Source organism: Anabrus simplex, chromosome 2, assembly GCF_040414725.1.
Source record: "Anabrus simplex isolate iqAnaSimp1 chromosome 2, ASM4041472v1, whole genome shotgun sequence".
Lineage (NCBI taxonomy): Eukaryota > Metazoa > Arthropoda > Insecta > Orthoptera > Tettigoniidae > Anabrus > Anabrus simplex.
Genome location: NC_090266.1, coordinates 180159492 through 180182903, shown reverse-complemented (window position 1 = coordinate 180182903; position 23412 = coordinate 180159492). Strand labels below are relative to the sequence as shown.

The window sequence follows — 23412 nt, the reverse complement described above, 5'->3', positions numbered from 1 at the left end:
CCTTGCTGTTTCTACTACAGCATCCCTGTATGCCACCCATTCACTTTCTATATCCTGAACCTACTTACTGTCTACTGTTCGAAACTTCTCACTAATCATATCCATGTACTTCTGTCTAATTTCCTTGTCCTGGAGATTTTCTACCCTTATTCGTTTGCAGACAGATTTCACTTTCTCTACCCTAGGCCTAGAGATACTTAGCTCACTGCCAATCAGATAGTGGTCTGTATCATCAAAAAATACCCGGAAAACTCATACATTCCTAACAGATTTCCCGAATTCGAAGTCGGTTAAGATATAGTCTATTATGGATCTGGTGCCCCTAGCCTCCCATGTGTAGCTGTGAATAGCCTTATGCTTGAAGAATTTATTCGTAACTGCTAAACCAGCTGCCTCTGTGGATCCGTGGTAGAGTGTTGGCCTCCGGGTTCCAAGATAGTGGTTTCAAACCCGGCAGAGGTAGTCGGATTTTTGAAGGGCGGAGAAAAGTCCATTCGACACTCCATGTAGTACAATGTCGGCATGTAAAGGATCTCTGGTGATTCATTTGGTATTTACCCGACAAAATTAATTAAATCACAGCCATAGATGCCCAAGAGAGATCCGGTTTACTCTGTCTGCTGGAACGTTGAAATTGACGAGCAGACAGCCAGATGGCGTCAAATTGAAATGTCTGCACACGGTAGCTGAGGCCATACGATTATTGTTGTTATTATTATTATTATTATTATTATTATTATTATTATTATTTACTGCTAAACCCATACTAGCACAGAAGTCCAGCAAATGCTTCCCATTCCCGTTAGCTTCCATATCCTCCCCACATTTACCAATCACCCTTTCGTATCCTTCAGTTCTATTCCCAAATCTCGCATTGAAATCGCCCATCAGCACTATTCTATCCTTGCTGTTGACCCTGACCACGATGTCACTCAATGCTTCATAAAACTTGTCAACTTCATCCTCATCTGCACCCTCACATGGTGAATACACGGAGACAATTCTAGTCGTAATTCCTCCAAATGACAAATCTACCCACATCATTCACTCATTTACGTGCCTAACAGAAACTATGTTGCGTGCAATGGTATTCCTGATAAAAAGCCCTACCCCAGACTCTGCGTTTCCCCTTCTAACACCCGTCAAGTACACTTTATAATCTCTCTCTTCCTAGTTATCTCCCCTTACCCGAATATCACTTACTTCTAGCACATCCAGATGCATCCTCTTTACTGACTCAGCCAGTTCTACTTTCTTTCTCCCATAAGCCCCATTAATATTGATAGCTCCCCATCGAATTCCATTTCTTTTGCCAATTTGTTTCCAAGCAGTCCCTCGCCTGTCAAATGGGAGTGGGACTCCGTTACTCCCATAGGTCCGAGGCTTGCTTAAAATGTTCTGAGCTCTGTAAATTCATGAAGCAGTATGCTACCCTACTTGCACATAGTCCAAATGAGGATCTCTCCTCTAAACGGGTTCTGGACCACCGGTGAATTGTATAGTCCTAGCCGCCTGAGCACAAGGAGGGCCATGACTCAGAATATGTCCGAGATGCCCACTCCCATTCCATAGCAACTGGTATCCCGACTCTCAGGACCCCTTACTAGGCCACTCATTCGTTGCCCATGGTTCATGAACTAGGATGTGACTACAGTAACCCATACCATGAACAAAAAATCAGCAAGAAAGTCTACCTATGGGGGCTCCAGCCTCAGGTATCTTAGCTGATACTTATCTAGACCATCTACAACATACCAAAATTAGCAATATACAAGGTTTAGAGCTCTGGATCCATTATGTTGATGATACGCTTGCAGTCATAAAACAATACCACAATAGTAGAAGCAATATGTTAAAATTCCTTAATTTTTTGGATCAAAAAGTAAAATTTACTCCAGAGGACGAAGTTAATGGTTCCATAAATTTCCTAGATGTTACCATAACACAAGTAGACAGCTTTAGTTACCAAATTTTTAGAAATCCCACGTTTTCTCGTTTTACAATTTAAAAAAATTCCTTTCACCTGGATGCCCAAAAAAGAGCATCATATTACAGCCTAATATACCGAGCCATTAAACTCCCTCTTTCACACAAGAACCGTAATAAGGAGTTACAATTCATACGAAATATATCTAGGTTTAATGGCTATAAAGCAAATAGGGTCAACAAAATTATTAATAATGTAGAGCAAAAACAAGTTTCCACACTGATCCCTGACAAACCAAAAGAAGACGAAGTATGCCACCTTCACTTACAATACCCCTAGCGTACCGGGCGAGTTGGCCGTGCGCGTAAAGGCGCGCGGCTGTGAGCTTGCATCCGGGAGATAGTAGGTTCGAATCCCACTATCGGCAGCCCTGAAAATGGTTTTCCGTGGTTTCCCATTTTCACACCAGGCAAATGCTGGGGCTGTACCTTAATTAAGGCCACAGCCGCTTCCTTCCGACTCCTAGGCCTTTCCTATCCAATCGTCGCCATAAGACCCATCTGTGCCGGCGCGACGTAAAGCCCCTAGCAAAAAAAAAAAACCCTAGCATACATCATATTTCCAAGGCATTTAAAAAATACAATTTTAGTGCCTCATTTGCCACTAACACAAACAGGAATCTATTTTAAAATCACACCGTTAACCCCATAAAAGATCGGTTTTCTAGATCAGGGATTGACAAGCTTACTGGTTCTCAGTGTTGAGTTTCACATGTTGGTCAGACTGGGAGAAGCTTTTCCACCATATATTTAGAGCACCTTAATTCTAACAAGTATCGAAGATTTTCGGCAATGAGCATCCACATGAGGGAAACAGGCTATACTTATACTACCATAGAACAGGATTTAACTATTTTAAAGAGAGTAAAAAAGGGTACATTAATGAACGAGTACAAAATATCTATATTTACATCGATCGCCTTAGCAACCAAGACTGCAACTTGAACAATGTCACTTTCATAATCCCCTCTACAGACTGCTTCCACATTTTCTAAATAAATTCAAATTAAGAGAGATTTCTTAAATCACAGATAAACCTTCTCTGACATCAACCTCGCCCTCCAACGGGCCTCCTCCCCCTACTATGATAGTTCTCTCCCTCCCCCTCCTTCTCCAGCCTACCTGTCTACACACAGCAGATACAATACTAGACGTACAGCCTTAGCCATGGCCAGATCAGCACACTGCAGCCCCTTAGCTGTCAGCAGCAAAATGTGGACAATAGTGGGTGAGCCTAACGATTATACTCAGTCCTCTGTCATATTCCCCCCACATATATTCGCCTAGAGCTTATATTCGCCTAGAGCTTATAACTAAAGTATTTTCCCTTCTTTTTTTCATTTCAGACTTTTATCTTACCATACCCCCTTTTTCTTTTGCATTAAAACATATCCAGCCAGAGGAAGAAATTTCTCTTGAAGTCCTCTCTTCTAATCTAGCCATATAGGGCTGCTCTGTCTTCAAGATGCACACACATCAAGCCCAGCTACCATGCCTCGTAAGTTCACAATTTTAAATTGCCATCACAGCTTTAATCAGCAGTAGCACGTTTATCCTAAGAAGAAACAAATTTTAAGAATACAGATACAAGTGTACCTGAGAGCTAACTGTCATACACGACCAACGTTATTTTACCCACTACAATGTTTTAATTACAGAACACAAATGTCAATCTCACTCAAGTGCTCATTTTATCTAAAATAAGTGTGTTCTTATACCGGTAATAGTTCTTTTCATCTCATAAGCCACTTTATGTAACACATTAAGCCTTAAGTCTTTATAATAATAAATTTATTGCACACAATGTGCAAAATTTACATATTACATCAAGTAAATTACAATTGACTCAAGGAGCACTTTGTTCGGAGCAAAATTGATTCAGAGAGACTGTTCTCTTCTTGCACTTCATTACGTGATATGTATCACACTGTTCATTGCACAATACACATACACACTCCTGGCTGGCCCGGTGGTAGGATTTCTTAGAACAGATACGGTGATGAAAGCCGTGTATTGCAAAGCGTGTCACCAAATGTCTGAACTCATATTCCCCTTTCACCCAATCCTTATTTATCAGTGCGTCTGTACTGTAAAAGCTTTCCTCGATCGAGTCCCTTTTCTCTCGTAGTTCTTGTAACAGCTCATCGTATGGCGGAGTTTGCTGTAAAGGCATTTGTAGTCTTAAATCCTCTACCAAGAAGGTTTCCCGTGCTAAAACATATACGTACCGGGATCGGGTGAATTTAGATACCCCTAGGACCGTCTTAAGGTATCTCGGTTTCATGCTTTCCAGTTCTCGTAGCTGTTTACATGACAGGTACTCCCATATTACTTCTAATCCGTATGTGAGCGTTGGTAGCACTTTGACTTGGAAAAGTTTCATGGCCGTCTCCAGTGACATTCTTTGCAGATGTTTGATTTCACTTATGCTTATAAGTGCAGCAGCTAATCTCTTCTTTATGTGTACTGAGAAGGTCGTTCCGGAGACTTGTAGTGTGATCCCTTGATGCGTGAACTGGTTTTTCGTGTGTTAATATGTGTCCCCCACATACAATGTAGTCACCTTTCGATAAGCGTCCTCGTCTCCTGAATACCATTAATTCTGTCTTCTTTAGATTCATCCTTAGCTTGTTGTCATCCACCCACTGTGTGACAAGCTCCATTCCGTTTTGCAAATCTTTTATGTTATCAGCGGCTAGTGCCATATCATCCGCATGTACGTATATGCTTACATTTTGTGCTCCCTCTTTGATTTTTGTAGGGAGATCCTGGGTCAGCACATTGAACAATAAAGGGCTCAAGGGGTCCCCTTGTAGCACTCCGATGGTCTGATCTATCCAGTCTGATTGGGATACCCCGTCACTGATTTGCACTTGGTTTGCCGCTAGTATGTTAGCTATTAAATTCGTCATATCCGATCGTCCGACAAGGCTTTCCAGTTTCTCGGTTAATTTCCTTCTATTGGTGTAGTCAATGAAGATTACATACTTCTTCCCGTGGGCTTGTGTTCTTTCTTGTATGTCCTTTATCAGACAGCTCGCCGCTATCAGGGTGGATCTCGCTTTCCGGAATCCAAATTATTCGCCAGGTAACAGTGGTTCCATCAGGTTACTTATGTTCTGTGCTAATAGTTTGGTGAGTATTTTAAATGCCACCGACTCCAGGGCTATCCCTCTGTAAGATTCTGGTTTGCTCGTGTCCCCTTGTCCTTTATATAGCATCTTTATGACTGCCTTCCGCCATGCATTAGGTATGTTACCAGATTCCACGCACTTGTTCATTAGCACTGTCCACACTGGTTCTAGGTAAGGTAATGTGGCTTTTAGACGTTCTGTGCAAAGCCTGTCTATTCCCAGTGCCTTGTTTACCTTGCTTGTTGAGATGGCCTTTCTCACTTCCTCACTTGTGAAGATTGTAGTTCTTTCTATCAATTTCCTCTCCTCTAACTTCGGTCTGGTTTCTTTAAGGGCTAACACACCTCTCATATGATTCTCCCAGGTCTCCATGGGTATGTCTGCTGGAAATCGCGGCTGCCGTGGTCTGAGTGCCTTATAAGGGTTCTTCTCAGCATCCTTTACAAGCTTTTCGTCTTCCTTTGCCCTAAATTCCCGTTTTTTCAGCTTTAGTATCGCCTTGAATTTCTTCCTCGCTGTCTGGTAGTATTCCAGGTCTCTTTTGTATTTCGTTCTCCTAGCTATGTGCAAATTTTTCTAGTGTAATTCGCCTTTCAATGTAACACTCCTTGTCGAACCATTTTTGCGCTTTCCTGGTGTCCTCCCTTGCTGCATTTCCTTCTTCGATGAATTCCGTTATTCCTGCTATGGCCTCGTCTAGATTTCCCTCGCTGATATCTTGTAGTATGCGTGGTATCTTACCAGTGTTCTCCTGGAGCATATGTGGGTCCAACCTTCTTTGTATCCTTTGTGTTTTCATTTGTTTATTCATGTGTGTGTTTGTCTTGAGTGTCGTTCTTACTGGTATACGTTTCCTGATTAACGCTGCCTCATTTCTTATTAGGACGTTATGCTCTAATGCATCAAAACCTCTAATGAGTGTGAGTCTTTATGTAGCACATTAAGTTTAGCCTTAAGGCTAGTCTACTACTTTAATTTTAATGTTAAGGACAATATGGTTGAAGATGCCCACTATATTCTAGGCGAAACATGTCCTGATATTTTAACGTGTAACTTCGATTTTGATTTTTAATAAATCCCAAAGTGTATTGAAAAGGTGGACTTCTATGAGACAATTCATTCATGAGCTCATGGTTCTAAGTCCAAAATCCCTTGTAGTTGCCCCTTACGACAGGCAGGTGATACCACGAGTGTATTCCTCATCTGCATCCGCTACCTACAGGGGGTAGAGGAACCACTATCAACAGCCAAACATATAGAGGTCTGCTTGAGAAAATCAAAATTTCCCATCAAAAGAAAATCTCTGTTTGCTCAGTCATGCTATTTTCTTAAGAGCATAATAAGTCACTATCTCTACAGTTGAAGTAACAGCGCAAAAAAAAAATACATACCTAAATTTGGATTTTCTACCACACATTCCATGATCATCTAACCATGCACTGAATGATTATCCTAGATATGGACTTTGGTACAGATATATAAAAGATCAAGTTAGGATGTTATAATATTTTCTTCCTTGATATAGAACTCAATTAGTATGCAGTAACACACTTTAATAGCACACAGAGGGGAATGCTACAGAAAGATGACATTTTTTAATCATAATGGCATATGTTAAAAAAGAGTTAATTTTTGACTCAATCTTATCTACAACTAGCAATTGAAAATTTAAGAACTTGCATAAATTGTAAAAGAAATTAAAAATGGAGAAAAGGATGAGAAAACTGAAAAATCACACAGACTAATTCTAAGCCAACATTTTAATAAAGCTCAATGCTAGGTACCTTTCTCACTGGAATCACAACCCCCCCGTGACTGCTCTTCTTTCAATTGATAGTTAAGTATTCCAGTTGCATCAGAAGTTGCAAAAGGCTGAACTGGAGGGACTCTTGGAGTTGGAACGGGAATAGCAGTGCGTTTCTTGCGGATCCGTTTGTGGGGAGTAGGCTTTCGATTTACTTTACAATAGATGTCTGCAGCTCTCTGTCTCCTTTCTAAGGAACTCCACTCACTGTCCGAATCAGAATATGCTAGAGGAAAGGATGTTGCCAAATATTAACTAACAGATTAATCTTATTTTTAGTAATTTCAACAGTCAATAAACAGCAATTCATTTACATTTCATTTCTCTTTTTTTATAATATACATAACTTTTTTAATCATAAAACTTCAAAGTGCAAGTGAAACTAAGCATTATCAACAACAAAAACAACAACAAAATGCAAGTAGAACATAAGCACCACAGAAAACAGAAATTATCAAATAAGATGCGACAAATAGAGAAGTAAACCATCCCAGCTGTTACACTTTACAATGTACACTTGATATGAAAGAATTTCTCCTAGTTTAGTTTGAAAATTTACCACACATACAGTAATACCAATCAAAATATAAACACGTCAGTGTCCGAGTATAAGAACGACGGTACAAGCATAGTCCATTTGTTGGCCACACTAGCATCTTAATTGGTTTGAATAAATACTGGAAACCTATGAACAAAGGTCAGCTCTAGCTGAGAAATGAACCAGGAATAGTAAAGAAAAACTGACCTAATATTTCTTACAGCATTTCCTTTATGTAAGATGAAGTAATTATGATTTATTATAGCAATATAACAGAATTTAATGAAAATGTGTTCACTTGTGTTTGCAGTCATAAAGGAATAAAACTTTTCTAAATGGCATGTTCAATTTTACATCCTAATATTTGCTTGGTTCCATCCCAATGAAAAACTCCTACAGTATTTTGCACAACTGGATTGGATTGCAATATTTGCTTTCAACACATTTCCTAATAAACCACTGGGCATATAAATAATCAATGAAATATGATTCATTCTTAATAATGGTTAAGGTTTCCAGCCTATCAGATTGTTATAACATGATTATTTAGCTACGTTGATCTTGGTAACACTGCAAAACAAAGTTGAGGGTAAGCTGCTAATCAACATAAGGGAATTGCTAGAACAAAATAAACAGCTGGTTCTGGGTGGGCCAGAGGCACTATAGTATTCTATTACCAACATCAACCAGCTATTCTATATTGGCAAGTTTTCATGTACTCAACTGTATATCATAAAAAATAAAATAACATACACCCTCTGTAATTGAACAAATGAACTACAAGTTTCTATTTCCTTGACCTACTGCATCTCAGATTACGTATTGTAATGGTTATGGCATCCGCCATGCCAAGTTGCTACGCACCGGGAACGTCATCCTATCGGCCCCACCCCCCTTGCGCTTGAGCGCGCCAATCACGAGCAACACTTGGTGCTAGGCTAGCCCTCTCGCCTCCGTCTGCGGTCCCACAGCAGAGAACGACAGAAATTACTCTACTATTAATCTGGAGTCTTCTATCTCGCGAGGTTCCTGGATACATCTAGCATCCGCACTGTTCTGGCAGGCCCAGAGCAGGTATGTAAGGAGAGGAGTAACTTGGAGAGTCAGTCAGAGTGAGTTAGTGAGTGAGTGAGCGAGAGCGAGATTGAGCTCGCTGGTGTCAGTCAGCGAAGAGCGCAGTCAGTGATAGCTTGGGCTGAGATGTCAGCCTGATGGAGTGTCTGCCTGTTGGAGGCGAGGACTCGTTCCTGTTTCCCTGATGTCATGTGTGTGTGTGTGTGTGTGTGTGTGTGCGCCTTGAGGCCGGCTGCTGGAGAAGAACCTCCGGTGTTCTGGAGCAGCGCGAAGAGAACACTGGGTGCCGACGTGTGCAGACTGCCAATGGAGTTCGACGGATTGAATGAACAGCGTAAACTATCCCGAGCTGTGAGACTGACGTGTAGGCTGTGGGCCGTGACAGCACTAACGAGTGTGACTGAGTGAGTGTAAATAATGAAAGACTCTTTCTGTGTGTCATGAGAGAGAGAGAGAGAGAGAGAGAGAGTGTGTGTGTGTGAGTGAGTGAACCGTGTAAGTGTGTAACCGTGTACGTGAGTAAGCTCGCCAATCGTGTGTGTGTGTGTAAATCTGTAATTGTAGTGTTTAGTTAACCCTCGAACCGGTACTTGAAATAGCTCTAACCTGTGGGTGTGCACCACACATTTGCAGTACCTGATGTATGTCACTTTGACAGATGTATTATTCACAGAATATGCACATATAATACACCAAAACATTCAGCATGAACTGGACTATTTGAAAAGTGGTTTGCATTTACCTTCAATGTAATAGTATTTTTATTTTCCGCCCCGTTATATGCCCCCTCAAAAAATCAAGAAATATTTTTCACTTAGACATCAAATATAAATGACGAATCTCTTTTTCATAAAATATTTAAAATATACATTTTGTAGAGAAATTAATTCCGATTATAGGTATGCAAATTTTAAGTGAATAGTGTTAATACTTCAGGAATTATTCAATAAAAAGTACGGTATTTGATAGAGCTCTAACCGGTGGGCGTTCATAACCTACGTCAGGTGGCACAACACCTCCATTCTGCTGGAGTAGGCCTTGAATTTCCAAATGCATTTAATTCAATTACAATATCTTCATCATTTAAATCCAAAAATGTAGCCATCGTGTGTGCATAACACACAGTAAACAATGAAAGGAAGTCGCAACAAAATCAACATGTGTTTCAAAGCTCTGCGAATTGCGATCTTCAATTGTTCCAAAGATATCGCACAAAAATGGATGTATTTAACAACGAAACCTTCCACATTCCCAAGGAGAAAACATGCCTGGGTGAATGCTGCCATCTAACAGAAATATTCACAGCATCTTCTAGCTTTATTTACTGGTTAAGTGGACCTGACGATCTATCGTCAGCGGAGGTTGAGATAGGTGCACACCTGCCGATCTATCGTCAGCTACCGGTTCGAGGGTTAATAAATCGTAGAAATAGGACGCTATCAGGTTCTATACTCATTTATTTACTTATTTACCCTGCCAACACGCTACAGTATTAAGGTCATTACCAGGGAACAGTTTGCCTTCACACTGATACAGGAACATGCTATCCTATTTTAACCTTACCCCCAAGAGTGTTACACTATTGATTACACTAGTCTGGAAAAATTAAATATCTTAAACCGCAATACCCCACACATTCATGCAGTAGCTCCCAGGATGCTTTTGTTACCAGGGTCCACCACACACATCAGTACAAAATCAGTACTGACTGAATGTACAAAATCTGTACTACGTATTTGCAGGAAGTAATAATTTCTACTTGACATGTAAGTGGAGGGCATACACTCTGGTTTCATTATCCTCAGCTGTACGTATTTACATCACAAGTATACGAAATGATTCGTCATTTCTAGTTTCATGTCGCCCTCCAGGTACCATATACCCCTAATTAACATTTCTACAAACATCAATTTCTCCCTTGAACTATGGATACCCAGTTCTAATGTCTCAGATTGCAGGCTTTTGACACACTGTCAGCACATCAGTTCGGCCACGCACGTTTAACCCTGTTGATGTCTGTAGAATATACTGGACACAACATTCGTTGTATTCCATGCATCTCAAGGAAATGACTGACCACTCTGGCATGCTGGACATGAGTGTTACCACCCATTAGTGTAAAGCCCTCAGCCACAGTAGCAGCAATTCCTGTGACCAAACATTCATTCTGATAGCTCACCAAAGATCCTCTGGGAATGTGGTGGCAACAGTAGTGGGCTAAATATAGCAAACTTAGTCCATTGTTGATCAGCGATCGTTTGTGTCTCTCTGAACTACTTCTGGACTCTGAAGACATCACTCTGATTCATTCCACCATGAGCAGCAATATCCGCCTGTCGCCATCAACCTTACAGCAATATCGCAATTCCAATGCGGTCATTAGCAAAAACGGGAATTCTTGCTGCCATGTTTATCTCAGTCCTACACACGCTGTCTATACACCATCAAACTTACAAGTAATGTTAAACTAACTGACACGACAAGTGCCTTCTATTGGACAAATATCGAACCTCATCTGAGTTTATCATCACTAAGGCTCAGAAGTTCATGCCCTAAAAAACTAAGAAATGTGCATGCAAATATGTTCTTAAAAAATGCCAATAAATATGCACTATTAAAATTTAAAAAATGGCAGTAGACAAGTATGGTTAGTACTGATAATAATAAACTTGCATTTATTCGTTGGAGGTTGAAGCAGAAATGGTCCCTCTGTCAATGTGCTGAGTGAAGAACTGCAGTTTACAACCATCACTTTGCACAAATTTTCAACTGAAAAACATAAATTCTTGTCTCGCAAAACACTTTTGTAACGTGAAACACTTCTTCCCACATCACAAGATGTTATTGGGGCATATTTAAATGGTGATAACTGCTCCACAGAAAGAGGTAAATCGATCTACCAATGGGAAAGAATTGCGTATTGTCTCAGCAATCCGATTAAGAGCATGTAACAAACAAGTTATATGAATTAAGTTAGGAAAAATGCCTTTTAGTGTTTGTGCAGATTTTAACATATAAGTACCTGCATCGGTAACAGATACAAGTAGCCGGTTGTATTTGATTCCAGATGGCTGTAACACTTTCAATGAGTCCAACACACACTGCGTTACAGTTACATTGTTAGTGGCCAGCAATTCACACACATTAAGAAGATATGGTAGGGTAAGGTAGGGACCCTCTTCGGAGGCAGCCCTACCCAGGGAGTGGCGCCCCTGCCTATGTGAGTCCCAGAGCACACTGACCCGGTGTGTAACATCTGGTATGGGTCCCAGCTCAGGGTTACGAGTGAAGACCTCAACGACATCTACGGCGGAGAAGGTGGACTTCGGTACGGCGGAGATGGCGGAAGGGGCATACCCGTAGCGTCTGTACTCCAGAGGAGCGGCTACGAAAGGCGTCTGTCTCCATGTTAGGGGCGGCCTAATTTTGAACCTGGCAGTAGGTATAAAATGCCTTTGGGTGTGGCGAGCCCATTGTAACAATAGCCTATATGGATAAAGCAAATATGGTGCCTCGGAAAAGGTTAGGGCGTCCCCTGCTAAAAGCGACGCGCAGCTCTTCAGGTGCTGGGGGAACTGTGAAAAATGGGCAACCAGCACCAAACTACATCAAAATTGCAACAATTAACGTACTGACACTGACGGGAAAGACAGAAGAACTGGTGGACTTCATGATAGAAAAAGATATAGCCATACTTGGACTGTGCGAGACCAAGAAGAGAGGTACAGGGGAGATCCCTCTGAGAGAAGGATACAGGCTGTATTACAGCGGAGGACCTGAAGCAAAAAATGGAGTGGCCATCATACTTAGAAGAGAAATCCAAGAATATCTGGAATATACAAAGTACGTCAGCGATAGGATGATGATGATGAGACTCCAGTTTGAAAATGGCGTGAAAGATCTATTTCAGTTGTATGCCCCACAAACGGGTTGCATAGATGAACATCTAGAGGACTTCTTAGAGGAAGTGGAGAGACAGATAGAAGATAAGGAAGTACTATTGATGGGAGATCTAAATGCACAAGTTGGAATGGAAAGACAAGGAAAGGAAGATGTTGTAGGGCCCTTTGGATATGGAAATGTAAATCCAGAAGGCGAGTTGTTGGTGGATTTTTGCATGAGGAATCAAATGATTGTTGGAAACACCTGGTTTAGGAAGAAGAACAGTCAGAAGATTACAAGGTATGGCTGGGGAGACAGACGAACAAAGACCATGATTGATTATATAATCGTAGAGAAAGAACACCGGAAGAACCTTGTAGATGTAACAGCCATGCCTGAAGAAGCCTTTGGTGGAGATCATAGAGTTGTGATAGGAAAACTGAAAGTTGGAAAGATTGAAAAACCCCAATTAAGAAGAGAGAAAAGAATTAAAGTATGGAAGTTGAAGGAGAAAAGCGTACAAGAAGAATTTCAAAGGGAAATAATACCCTTGGTACCCAGGACAGAGGTGGGGAATGTTGAAGAGGAATGGAAAAGATTTAAGGAAGCACTAGTTGGATGTGCAGAAAAGGTGTGTGGTAGAACATCAGGAAATGTGAAAGACAAAGAAACACACTGGTGGAATGATAGGGTAAAGATTAAAGTGAAGGAAAAGAAAATGGCATGGAAGGCATGGAAAACATGTAAGACTGAAGAAAGTAGAAGAAAATATGTGGAGGCAAAGAATTTGGCCAAGAAAGTAGTGGAGGAAGAAAAGAGGAAAAGCTGGGCCTTATTCACACAGAAATTGAGAGATGATACGCAGGGCAGCAAGAAATTACTGTATGGTATCTTAAGAAACAAAAAGAGAGATCAAGTAAACACCAGATTTGTGAAGGATGAAGGTGGCATAATTTTAACAAAGCCAGAAGAAATAAGAAATAGATGGAGAGAGTATTTTCAGAAGCTGCTGAACATAAGAACGGATGACAGTCATTCAATGGACGACCAGGAAAGACAATTAGTTGACGAAGAAATGGATAAAGAAATTACAATGAATGAAATTGAAATGGCAGTAAGAAAGATGAAGAATGGAAAAACTGCTGGAATAGATGAAATTTCAGTGGAGATGATAAAGGCAGCTGGAGCTGTAGGCCTGCAGTGGACATATCGGGTTCTCAGGAATGTCTGGGAGAATAAGGAGGTCCCTGAGGATTGGCAAAAAGGAATAATCATCCCAATTTTCAAGAAAGGTGATAAGAAAGTTTTGAAGAACTACAGGGGAATTACTCTAATATCCCATGTTGCTAAGATAATGGAAAGAATACTGGAAAGTAGAATAAGGTTGAGGGTTGAGAAGCAGATACAGGAAAATCAGTTTGGTTTCAGAAGTGGAAGATCAACAATAGAGCCTATTTTCATTATGAGACAACTAATGGAAAAGCATTGGGAGTACGGGAATGATATGGTGATGACATTCATTGATATTGAAAAAGCATATGACAGTGTCCCTAGGACGAAAGTTTGGGACAGTCTGGTGCAAAAAGGAATTGGACAGGGATTAATAAAAATGATCATGGCATTGTATAAGGAATGTTGTAGTTGCGTGCGAACACAAGTTGGCAGGACAGGTTGGTTCAAAATAACTAGTGGGCTGAGACAGGGAAGTGTTCTATCACCAATCCTGTTTACAATAGTAATGGATGACATCATGAGAACAGCAAAAGCAGCATATAGAGGAAGAGAAATGAACATGATGTTATTTGCAGATGATATTGTGATTTGGGGAGAAGACGACAGGAAGGTTCAAGAACAGTTGAATGTGGTGAATGGGAAGATTGAAGAATGTGGATTGAAAATAAGTGTAGAAAAGAGTAAAACTCTTGTTATGACAAGAGGGGAGAAAGAAGGGAAAGGTCAGATTAGACTTGCAGACAAGCCCCTGGAAGTAGTGGAAACGTTTAAATACCTGGGGAGTGAATTAATGGAGAATGCTCGACTGGATGCTGAGATTAGTAAAAGGATTCAAGCTGGAAGTTGTTTCTATCATAGTGTAAGAAATATGTTATGGGACAAAGATGTGCCAATGGAAGCAAAGGATACTATGTACAAGATGTATTACGTACCCATAACAACTTACGGAGCAGAAACTTGGACAATGACAAAGAAGGATGAGAGTCGAATACAGGCAGCCGAAATGAAATTCTTGAGGAGTATGATACAGAAGAGTAGACGAGACAAAATAAGGAATGAGAAAATCCGGGAAGAAATTGGAGTGGAAAAAATGAATGATAGAATAGAGAAGAGCCGACTAAGATGGTTTGGGCACATAAAGCGAATGAGCGACGAAAGAATGCCAAAAAAGGTGATGGAAATGCAAATCCAAGGAAGGAGAGGCCGTGGACGACCACGATTGAGATGGAAGGATACCATCCAACGCAGCATTATAGAAAGAAACCTGGACTGGGACACAGTGTTGGAGGAGGAGTGGTGGAAAGACCGAAGAAAGTGGAGAGGAACCATATTTGCCCCTACCCGGCTACAGCTGGATAAAGGGAAATGATGATGATGATGATGATGGTATCGTCTTTTGTTCCTTATTTAAGGAACCCACAATTACATTAGCAATAACTAGGCCCTCAGAATCAGTGGTTTCATTAATAGACAACCACACAAACTGATCCGCTAATTCAACTTGTAAATTTGACAATACGTCGTCCTACGCAAGTCTTACATAATGTACTTGCTTCAGGTACATGTTGTCGAGTGTATTTGGAAAGAAAATGTTTTAATGTGGGGTTATTAATTTTATACAAGGAAATATCAGCAGCTAAAAATGCTTGGCACAAGTCGTAAGAAAATTCACTAATCCTACTTCCTACTTTTTGAACAGGCTCTTAATTGCGAGTTTGCTAGTTTAATTCTCCTTATGTTTTGCTGTGTTTATGTGTTGTACTATTTCAAATCTTCTCTCACTCCCTATAGTTTGCTCACATGCTCCATAGAACAGTACCCTATTATCTGTAGATATTATGTCACCTGAAAACTCCTTCTGTAGATTAGTTAATCTACAACTCAAAGTTGCTCTTATTTTCAACATTTAAAGAACTTTTTAATGCACACTTTGTACGCTAAACATAGTTTGGTCACAACCCGTTCATAACACAGTTACACGACTCAATGGACAGCCAGTCGACGGCTAAGCACTAAACGTGAGGGTAGATGATGAAACAGGGGATTCACTACGTGACATCATAACTCCTCACCACATGACAAGCTGCATCATTATGCATAACATTACTGCCAACATCAACCAGATGAAAAAACTGATTTAAAAATACTGTAAAACCATTAAACTCATTAAAATATGCCTTATAGGCACTAATATATTAAAATATGATGCAATAATCAAAATGACTACAATATGCAGTTATTTGCACCATAAAAGTATTTCAAATGACTGAAAATTCCATAATTCATGCACATAATGTATAAGAATACATTTTTAACCCCTAAGAAAAAACATGCAAATGCATGAACTTCCGAGCCTTAAACATCGCTGTGTGTCTCGGGCACTGGACTACAGTGCATACTGTAAACACATCTGAGATATCATTGCATATATCATGTGAAATCATAATATGAAAAACATTTTTATTGCTGCATTTGTAATACTAAGCACGTCAAATATTTGATGATGTTTAGAGAAAATAATATTACATATTCAAAACACGAAGTGCATTTTTTAAAGAAAGAATGGTTTACATATATTTCTGGTGCAGCCCTGTGGCTGCGATGTTAAGAAAGCACAATGGTTTCCTTCATCAGATGACATGCCGCATGCAACTTTGGAGATATTCACATAATGGCTATGTTGTAGAGAATGTCTGAAATGTTCAAGACAATAGATCAATCCACCAAGTGTGAGATATGGTCCGCGATTCATTTCTTGAAGGCATGCTACATTAAACCTGCAGGCATTCATCACCAAGTGTGTGATGTGTATGGTGAAACTGCAATGACTGATAGAATGGTGAGGAAATGGGTTCGAATGTTCAATGATAACAGTCAAGATGTACATGATGTCTTGCAAAGCGGCTGATTGTTTGTCGTCACAGATGATTTGGTGTGAGCAGATGAAGCAAAAGTTCATGAAGACAGACAGTACACAATTTCATCACTCACTGTGTTTTTGCCACAATATCAAGGTCCTTTCTCTACCATATAGTGACAGATCACATACGATGTAGGAAACTGTGCGCACGATAGATGCCAAAACACTTCACTGAAGAACACAAGACCGAATGAATGGGCAGAGCATTGGCCTTTCTCACATGATATGCTGAGGAAGGTGATGATATGTTAAACCACATTGCCACAGAAGACAAGACATGCGTAACACACATCACTTCTGAATCCAAGCAGCAATCGTTGGAGTGGAGGCATTCAGCATCATCAGTGAAGAAGAAATTCAGAGAGACTATTTCCACATGGAAGATCATGTGCATGGTTCTGGGATGGCATTTTGCTGGAATTCTTGTCTAGAATGTGAAAATTCAACAAAGAAGGCTACTGTGTGTGAGGATAAGAAACACACATTGTCCTATTGAGAACAAAAAGTATGGAAAGACATCATCACATCATTTGGTTGGGAACAATAGCAGCAGCGGCAGCGCCCCGTCAAATACTTTAATACACCAATACCAGACAGCTTGCTGTTTTCATTGAGAAAATTGATAGTGCTGCTACCTATATGGCTTGGTATGACCAAATCTTCAATAACATATTGGCATCGGTATGATTCTTGGCACAATGGCGTGTTATTTATAATGTATAAGTGTTTGTCACTAAATAATGTTATATTGCAGTTATATTCCAAGAAAAGTGTTATGCGCTGAACAAATTACCCAGCAAGATAATGGCATGGGAACTGATAAGGACTGCAAGTATTAAAAAAAAAAAGTAATGACCTCGCATCTGTGTTGAGGTTAAATTCTATGACCCTTATATTAAGAAATCAATCAAATACTTCACTGAAATGTTAGTGGGATGTAAAACCAATAGCATTAACAAATATGGAACTCTCAAACTTGAGGGTCCAAATTATTAAATATTACCATAAATTTCACAATTGAAAACTTGTTGGCCTGTAGTGTAATGGTTATCGCAGTGATCTTGAAATTGAAAATTGAAAGCCATGAGTTTTGAATCCGGTCACCTTGTTTTTTACTGTAAGAAAAAAATAATATTTTTTCTTTACGTCCCACTAACTATTTTACGGTTTTCGAAGACGCTGAGGTGACAGAATTTAGTCCTGCATGAATTCTTTTACATGCCAGTAAATCCACCTACATGAGGCTGACGTATTTGAGCACCTTCAAATACCACCGGACTGAGCCAGGATTGAACCTGCCAAATTCAGATCAGAAGGCCATCGCCTCAACCGTCTGAGCCACTCAGCCCAGCGTAAGAAAATTATTTCAGCGTATCATTGGCATAGGCTTGAGCACCAGTCCAAATAATTTAATACATCATCATCATCATCATCATCATCACAATCATCGGTTTGCCCTTCCAGCGAGCTGGGAGTTTGAAAATGAGCGTTTTCCAAAGTTGCCTATTCAAAGAGATTTTGTTGTCCATGACAGATTCCCAATTCTATCCTCTTCTCTCCATGTCTTCCCTCAGTTGATCCATCCACTTCTTCTTGGTCTTCCAGCTGGTCTTCTACCTGTTATTCTCTTTTCCCAATAATCACATGGTAACCTTGTGCTATTCATTCATTTAACATGCCCAAACCGTACGTCTAGATGACCTAAGCCTTTCCTCCATTGATTCACTTAGTCCTAGGTTAGATCGGATCTCACCATTTTTCACATGATCAAATATTGTCTTTTGGAGGGCAGTTCTAAGAAATTTCATTTCACAGGCTTGAATCATACTACAATCCTTTGATGTTAGTGTGCAGGTTTCCAGAGAATATGTGATGATGGGAATGAAATATGACTTGTACAGGATCATTTTTGTTCTTTGTGGGACCTTCTCATCCCATAGCAGGTGTCTAACGATACTGTAAAAGTTAGCCTTTGGTTACTCTGTTTGTTATTTCTATCTCAGTTCTATTATTACTAGCCATTGCACTTCCTATATATCCGAATTGGTGTACTACTTCAATTTGGTGGTCCTGTATTTTTATGTTACATTCTGTATTATGTCTGCTGATTTTCAATGCTACTGATTTTGATGGGTTCAATTTCATTCCATAATCATCGAACTTCTTACACCACGCATTCAGATTATTTTGCACTCCCTCCTCTGTTTCATCCCACACTGCCACATCATTTGCAAACACTAGAGCCTGAAGATCTTTATTACCTTTTCCTTTTAGTTCCTTCAAAATGGTATCCATGACTACTATGAATAGAAGCGGTGATAAGGCACTGCCCTGTTGTACTCCCTTGGTTGTATTGAACCATTCAGAGTGACCATCTCCAATACTGACACAGCTTTTGCAATTTGGATCTTCCTAGTAAGGTACTCCGGTACACCAAGTTTTCTAAGACTTTTCCAAATAGTTGATCTAGGAACATTATCATACGCCTTTTCAAGGTCCATAAACACAATAATTATGTCTTTTCCTCTTTCCCAGTGTTTCTCTGCCAACATCCTCAAAGAAAATATCAGATCTGTTGTGCTTCTTCCAGCCCTAAAGCCATGTTGTTCCTCTTCTAAGATAGGCTCTAGTATATCCCTTACTCTGGCTTCAATGATCTTCTCCAAAATTTTAAGGCCAAGGAGAGCTTACCCTACTTATCTCCATGTAATTGGGATATCTTCCTCTATTGTTTTCTGTCCTACATCCTCAACATAGATCTCATTAGGGCCATTTAGGAGCTTGTCAAAATACTGTCCCATTGTATCCCTGATACATACCTGCCAACTTTACAAAACCAAAAATCAAGAGATTTTGATATGAAAATCAGGAGAAATCAGGAGATACAATTGATCAAAACTGCTTATTCTACATGTCTTGCACAATACAGTACTACAATATATTTATAATACTTATTGTCTCAAAGCCCGATTGTAGCTATACGAGGCTACAAGGCTAAAAATTACACATCTCTATTCCCTCACAGAAAGTATGTGAGTGAGATGATCGGTCCCTGATAAGCCTGCTGAAAATAGTATGAACGCATGTGTGAATCAGTCATGCACTTAGATGCCATTAGGCTGCTTAGCAAATGCATAGATTAACATATTGCACCAAGTGCCCGTGTGATTATGCAAAGCGCAATGCTATTTGGATCAAATAACAAGCTGATGAACCCGTGCTTCGCAACGGAATTCTCAGAAAGACTGTCCTTATAGTTTTCCCAACAAAAGTCAACATAGGTCATTACAATGACGCCAGTATGAATGTTGCGATAAAACGCAATGTTGTCATGGGAAATATTCAATAAAATGAAAACAGCACATTTTCTCATTTTTAGCGAAATGTACTACGGTGGCGATCTAACAGTTCAAAAGTTTCAAAGCTAGAATGACCAGGCTGCAGACAGCCGCGAATACTCCTGTGTAATTATTCCGTTTAAGTGTGCACACTGCTCATTCCAATCACTGCCTCAGAGTAGGGATTGAATAGCTGGAATACTATGCTGATCTAGTGTGTTACATACCAGTAGTATCAGAAAATTTATGAACCAGAGGAATGGCATGCTAAAGAAGAGAGAGATCTAACTCCCCACTCCCCAGCTACTTCCCGCCAATATTCAGACAGGCTGTTATACTCAATACGCAGCAGAAATCCTATCTATCGGAGATAAATGACAGCAGAATACATAAAGCACATCACAACAAACAATGGTCAATGTAATGTTATTGCTGATCAATTTTATGAGCTTTCTATATTGGAGGCCTTCACACATAGTTTCCTTCCAAATCTGTGATTTAGAGCATCTAATGTCAAGCGAGTCCTTCTTTCTTTCATGACAACCTCTTGTGTTATTTAAGCAATTGTTCCTTCATGACTTTTTTCTCATTCTTATAATTATCTTCACAATTTAATCACTATCTCCACCAATATTATTGTAGTCGGTACGGTAAAACTTAATAACACATAAATAATCGGAAATTGTGTTCTCTGTAACTTTTGTTATGTAGTACTTTTCAATATGACCAGTAAGATAAGTAATTAAAAATTAAAATTTTGGCACCTTCCCCTAAACTACAATTTTGAACAGAGTGAATAAAATTATTTATAGCGTAGACTGTAGTTCCTTATTCCGCGACTTTACATAAAATTCTGTTCACCCATATTCACGTACCCCGGCGCTGATATGGACTTAGCAAAAAAATCCGAATCCATGAATATCTCTATCGTCATAGCCGGTACGGTAAAAATGTGAAAATGAAAATGATAGGAAATTTTATAACATATAACTTTAGTTATGTAGTATTTATCGATAGGGCCAATAATAACAAACATTTGAGAATAAAATTTTAGGCCTTCCCCTAAACTACCATTTCACTCAGCGTGAATAAAATTATTTATGGCCTAGATTGTAGCGACTTATTCCCCGACGTTATATACCAATTTTCATTAAATTCTCTTTAGCCGTTTTCTTGTGATGAGCGTGCGTACGCACGTACAGACAGACAGACAGACAGACAGACAGACAGACAGACAGGACAGACAGACAGGACAGACAGACAGACATTACAGAAAATTAAAACGTGCATATCCCCTTGTTACTATGGATGGTCGCGACCGGTACGCAAATATCATTCTTTTTAAATTCTGAGCAATGATCGGACAAAACTCTTGTTTTATTTATATTGAGATAAATAAAAATTAGTCTGAATTGTCTCCAAATGGCTCGTAAAATCTCTAGAAAAGTCACTAGTAGTTATAGTAGTTATCATTGAAATTCTGTCACTAAATTACAATGAAACACTCAATGAGTCAATATCTAGCGACGAGTCTCTAGAATCGACCAAAGAGAATGGAATCGACTAGACTGATGTGAACGAACACCAACATAGAACGCGAGAACGAGAGATTGACAATCGATATACGCGTCGCGATATAAAGGTTTCAATAAACATCGCACATTCGCGAACATTTCTCGCATTTATAAACGTCGATGTTTAGTTTGAAAGCGGCCAATGAGTGAAGGACTACCAGCCACTGGCGTAAAAAAGCTGAAACGGCGGGATTTGAAAATAAATGTTTGAAGTTCACCAAAAAATAAGCTAAAATCGGGAGAAATAATAGAATAATCGGAAGGTGGGAAAAACTGTCGAAAATCGGGAGTCTCCCGCCTAAATCGGGAAAGTTGGCAGGTATGCTGATATCTTTCATATTGCGAACTATATTCCCATCTGCTATCTCCAGAGCTGTAATGCTTCTTTATCTGATCTTTTACTTTTTACTATTCTATATATCATTTTCATATTCCCTTTACTGTCTTCTCCCAGTTAACGTATCCACACAGATGCACACGAGATGCTGTCAGTTGGTACAATTAATTTTATTCACATATATTCACAAATTAACACACACATAACCTTAATAAAAGTATCAAAACCCGTATCTTTGAGAAAATCAACAAAGCCGCCATTATTAAAAACAACTGCCAACACTTCAATATGGAGGTTACAACTTTGAAACACAGCTGAAACAGACGACTGCGTATTTCAATATGGAGACTGAAAATATTGTAAATCAGCCCGGCACATATATTGCTACACTATAACTCAACTAATCAACAACTAACTGTCAATAACTCAGCAGTAACTAACTTCAGCGTAAGATCGTCTCTTTATATAGGTGCCTGGCCAGGCGTTTAGAAAGTCACCTTACAAAAATATATCTTCTTGAAAATTCTGGAGTGTCTAATACATCAGTTATAATGTATAGAACATTCTCAATCGTTTGTCACCTATACCATCCTGGAAGCAGTGGCGGTCTGTCAATACGTGCTCCCGGGCTCCAGCACGTAGCTTGGACCCAGCACGTAGCTTGGAACTGTAAGGAATTAATTATATTCAGTACAATTATCCTGGTGCCTTTTCTCTGTTTTAAGTACGGTATGAATTCGTGTTTTGTGAAAATCAGGGCGAGATCTGTCGAACACCTAGTGCCGTTCTCCCGGGTACCTGGCTCGTGCTCACGTGAAATGAGCTCTGGCGTGTAGCCTGAAGGAAGCAATACGCAGGCGCAGCCAAGCTTGCAACACTCCCTGTAGCTGGTAGAGTATACCGTCAAATGGGATCAACTTTCACCGATCCCGTCTATAGTTACTTTTTCTCCCGCAAGGGGGTAGAAGTGCTCAATGCCTCTTGCTACCCTGATGTTGAACGTAATAAGCGATTCTGCCACTAGAGAGTAGCATCGTCTGGGCTCAAAGGTAGTGTAAAGCATAGCTGATAGCTATCTATCGCAAACATAACATTGTTATTAAGGTAACCAAACAATGCTTATTAAAATATCCATCTTCCTTTTGTGTCAAAAATAAGGAATTCAAAGAATCTTGGACTGACCCTAAATGTTATCCCGCATTAGAATGTAATTTATGCTGGTAAAAGAAGAGGTCTCAATGATTCCGTTGGTAAAGCTTTCAGTTGCTTTGTGCAGTGTCTGATATCGCAGTTATATTGTTGGTGCGTGTTTTTCTATCTCTGTGTTAGTGCTAAAGTTCATACGGAGATTTATCCAATTATTTATCCACTGCAGTGTATATCAAGTGAAATTAAACTAGTGTTCTTAGTGAGGATCTATATTTCCATAATCCAATTTGGGAAGTGAGTATACAGCATGAATAGTGTGGACAGTTTGATGAAAGAACCATTTTCTAGAACATTAGAAGAAAAAGTAAATATAAAAATTATAGGTCGTCCCACTCCAGTCTTAAATTTAACTCAGAAGGCTTCAAGAGGGCAAAATTCCAGTT

General features: G+C 39.7%; 1 protein-coding gene across 5 annotated transcripts in view; it reads right to left on the bottom strand.

Annotated features, from left to right (window-relative positions):
- The window catches only part of RhoGAPp190 (Rho GTPase-activating protein 190), a 1293865-nt gene that overhangs the window by 293353 nt on the left and 977100 nt on the right, over window positions 1-23412 (bottom strand). For all 5 annotated transcript variants that reach the window (XM_068226122.1, XM_068226123.1, XM_067140451.2 and 2 more), the window contains one exon: window positions 6905-7150. In XM_068226122.1, the coding sequence (XP_068082223.1) occupies window positions 6905-7150 (246 nt within the window). The remainder of the gene's footprint in view (window positions 1-6904; window positions 7151-23412) is intronic.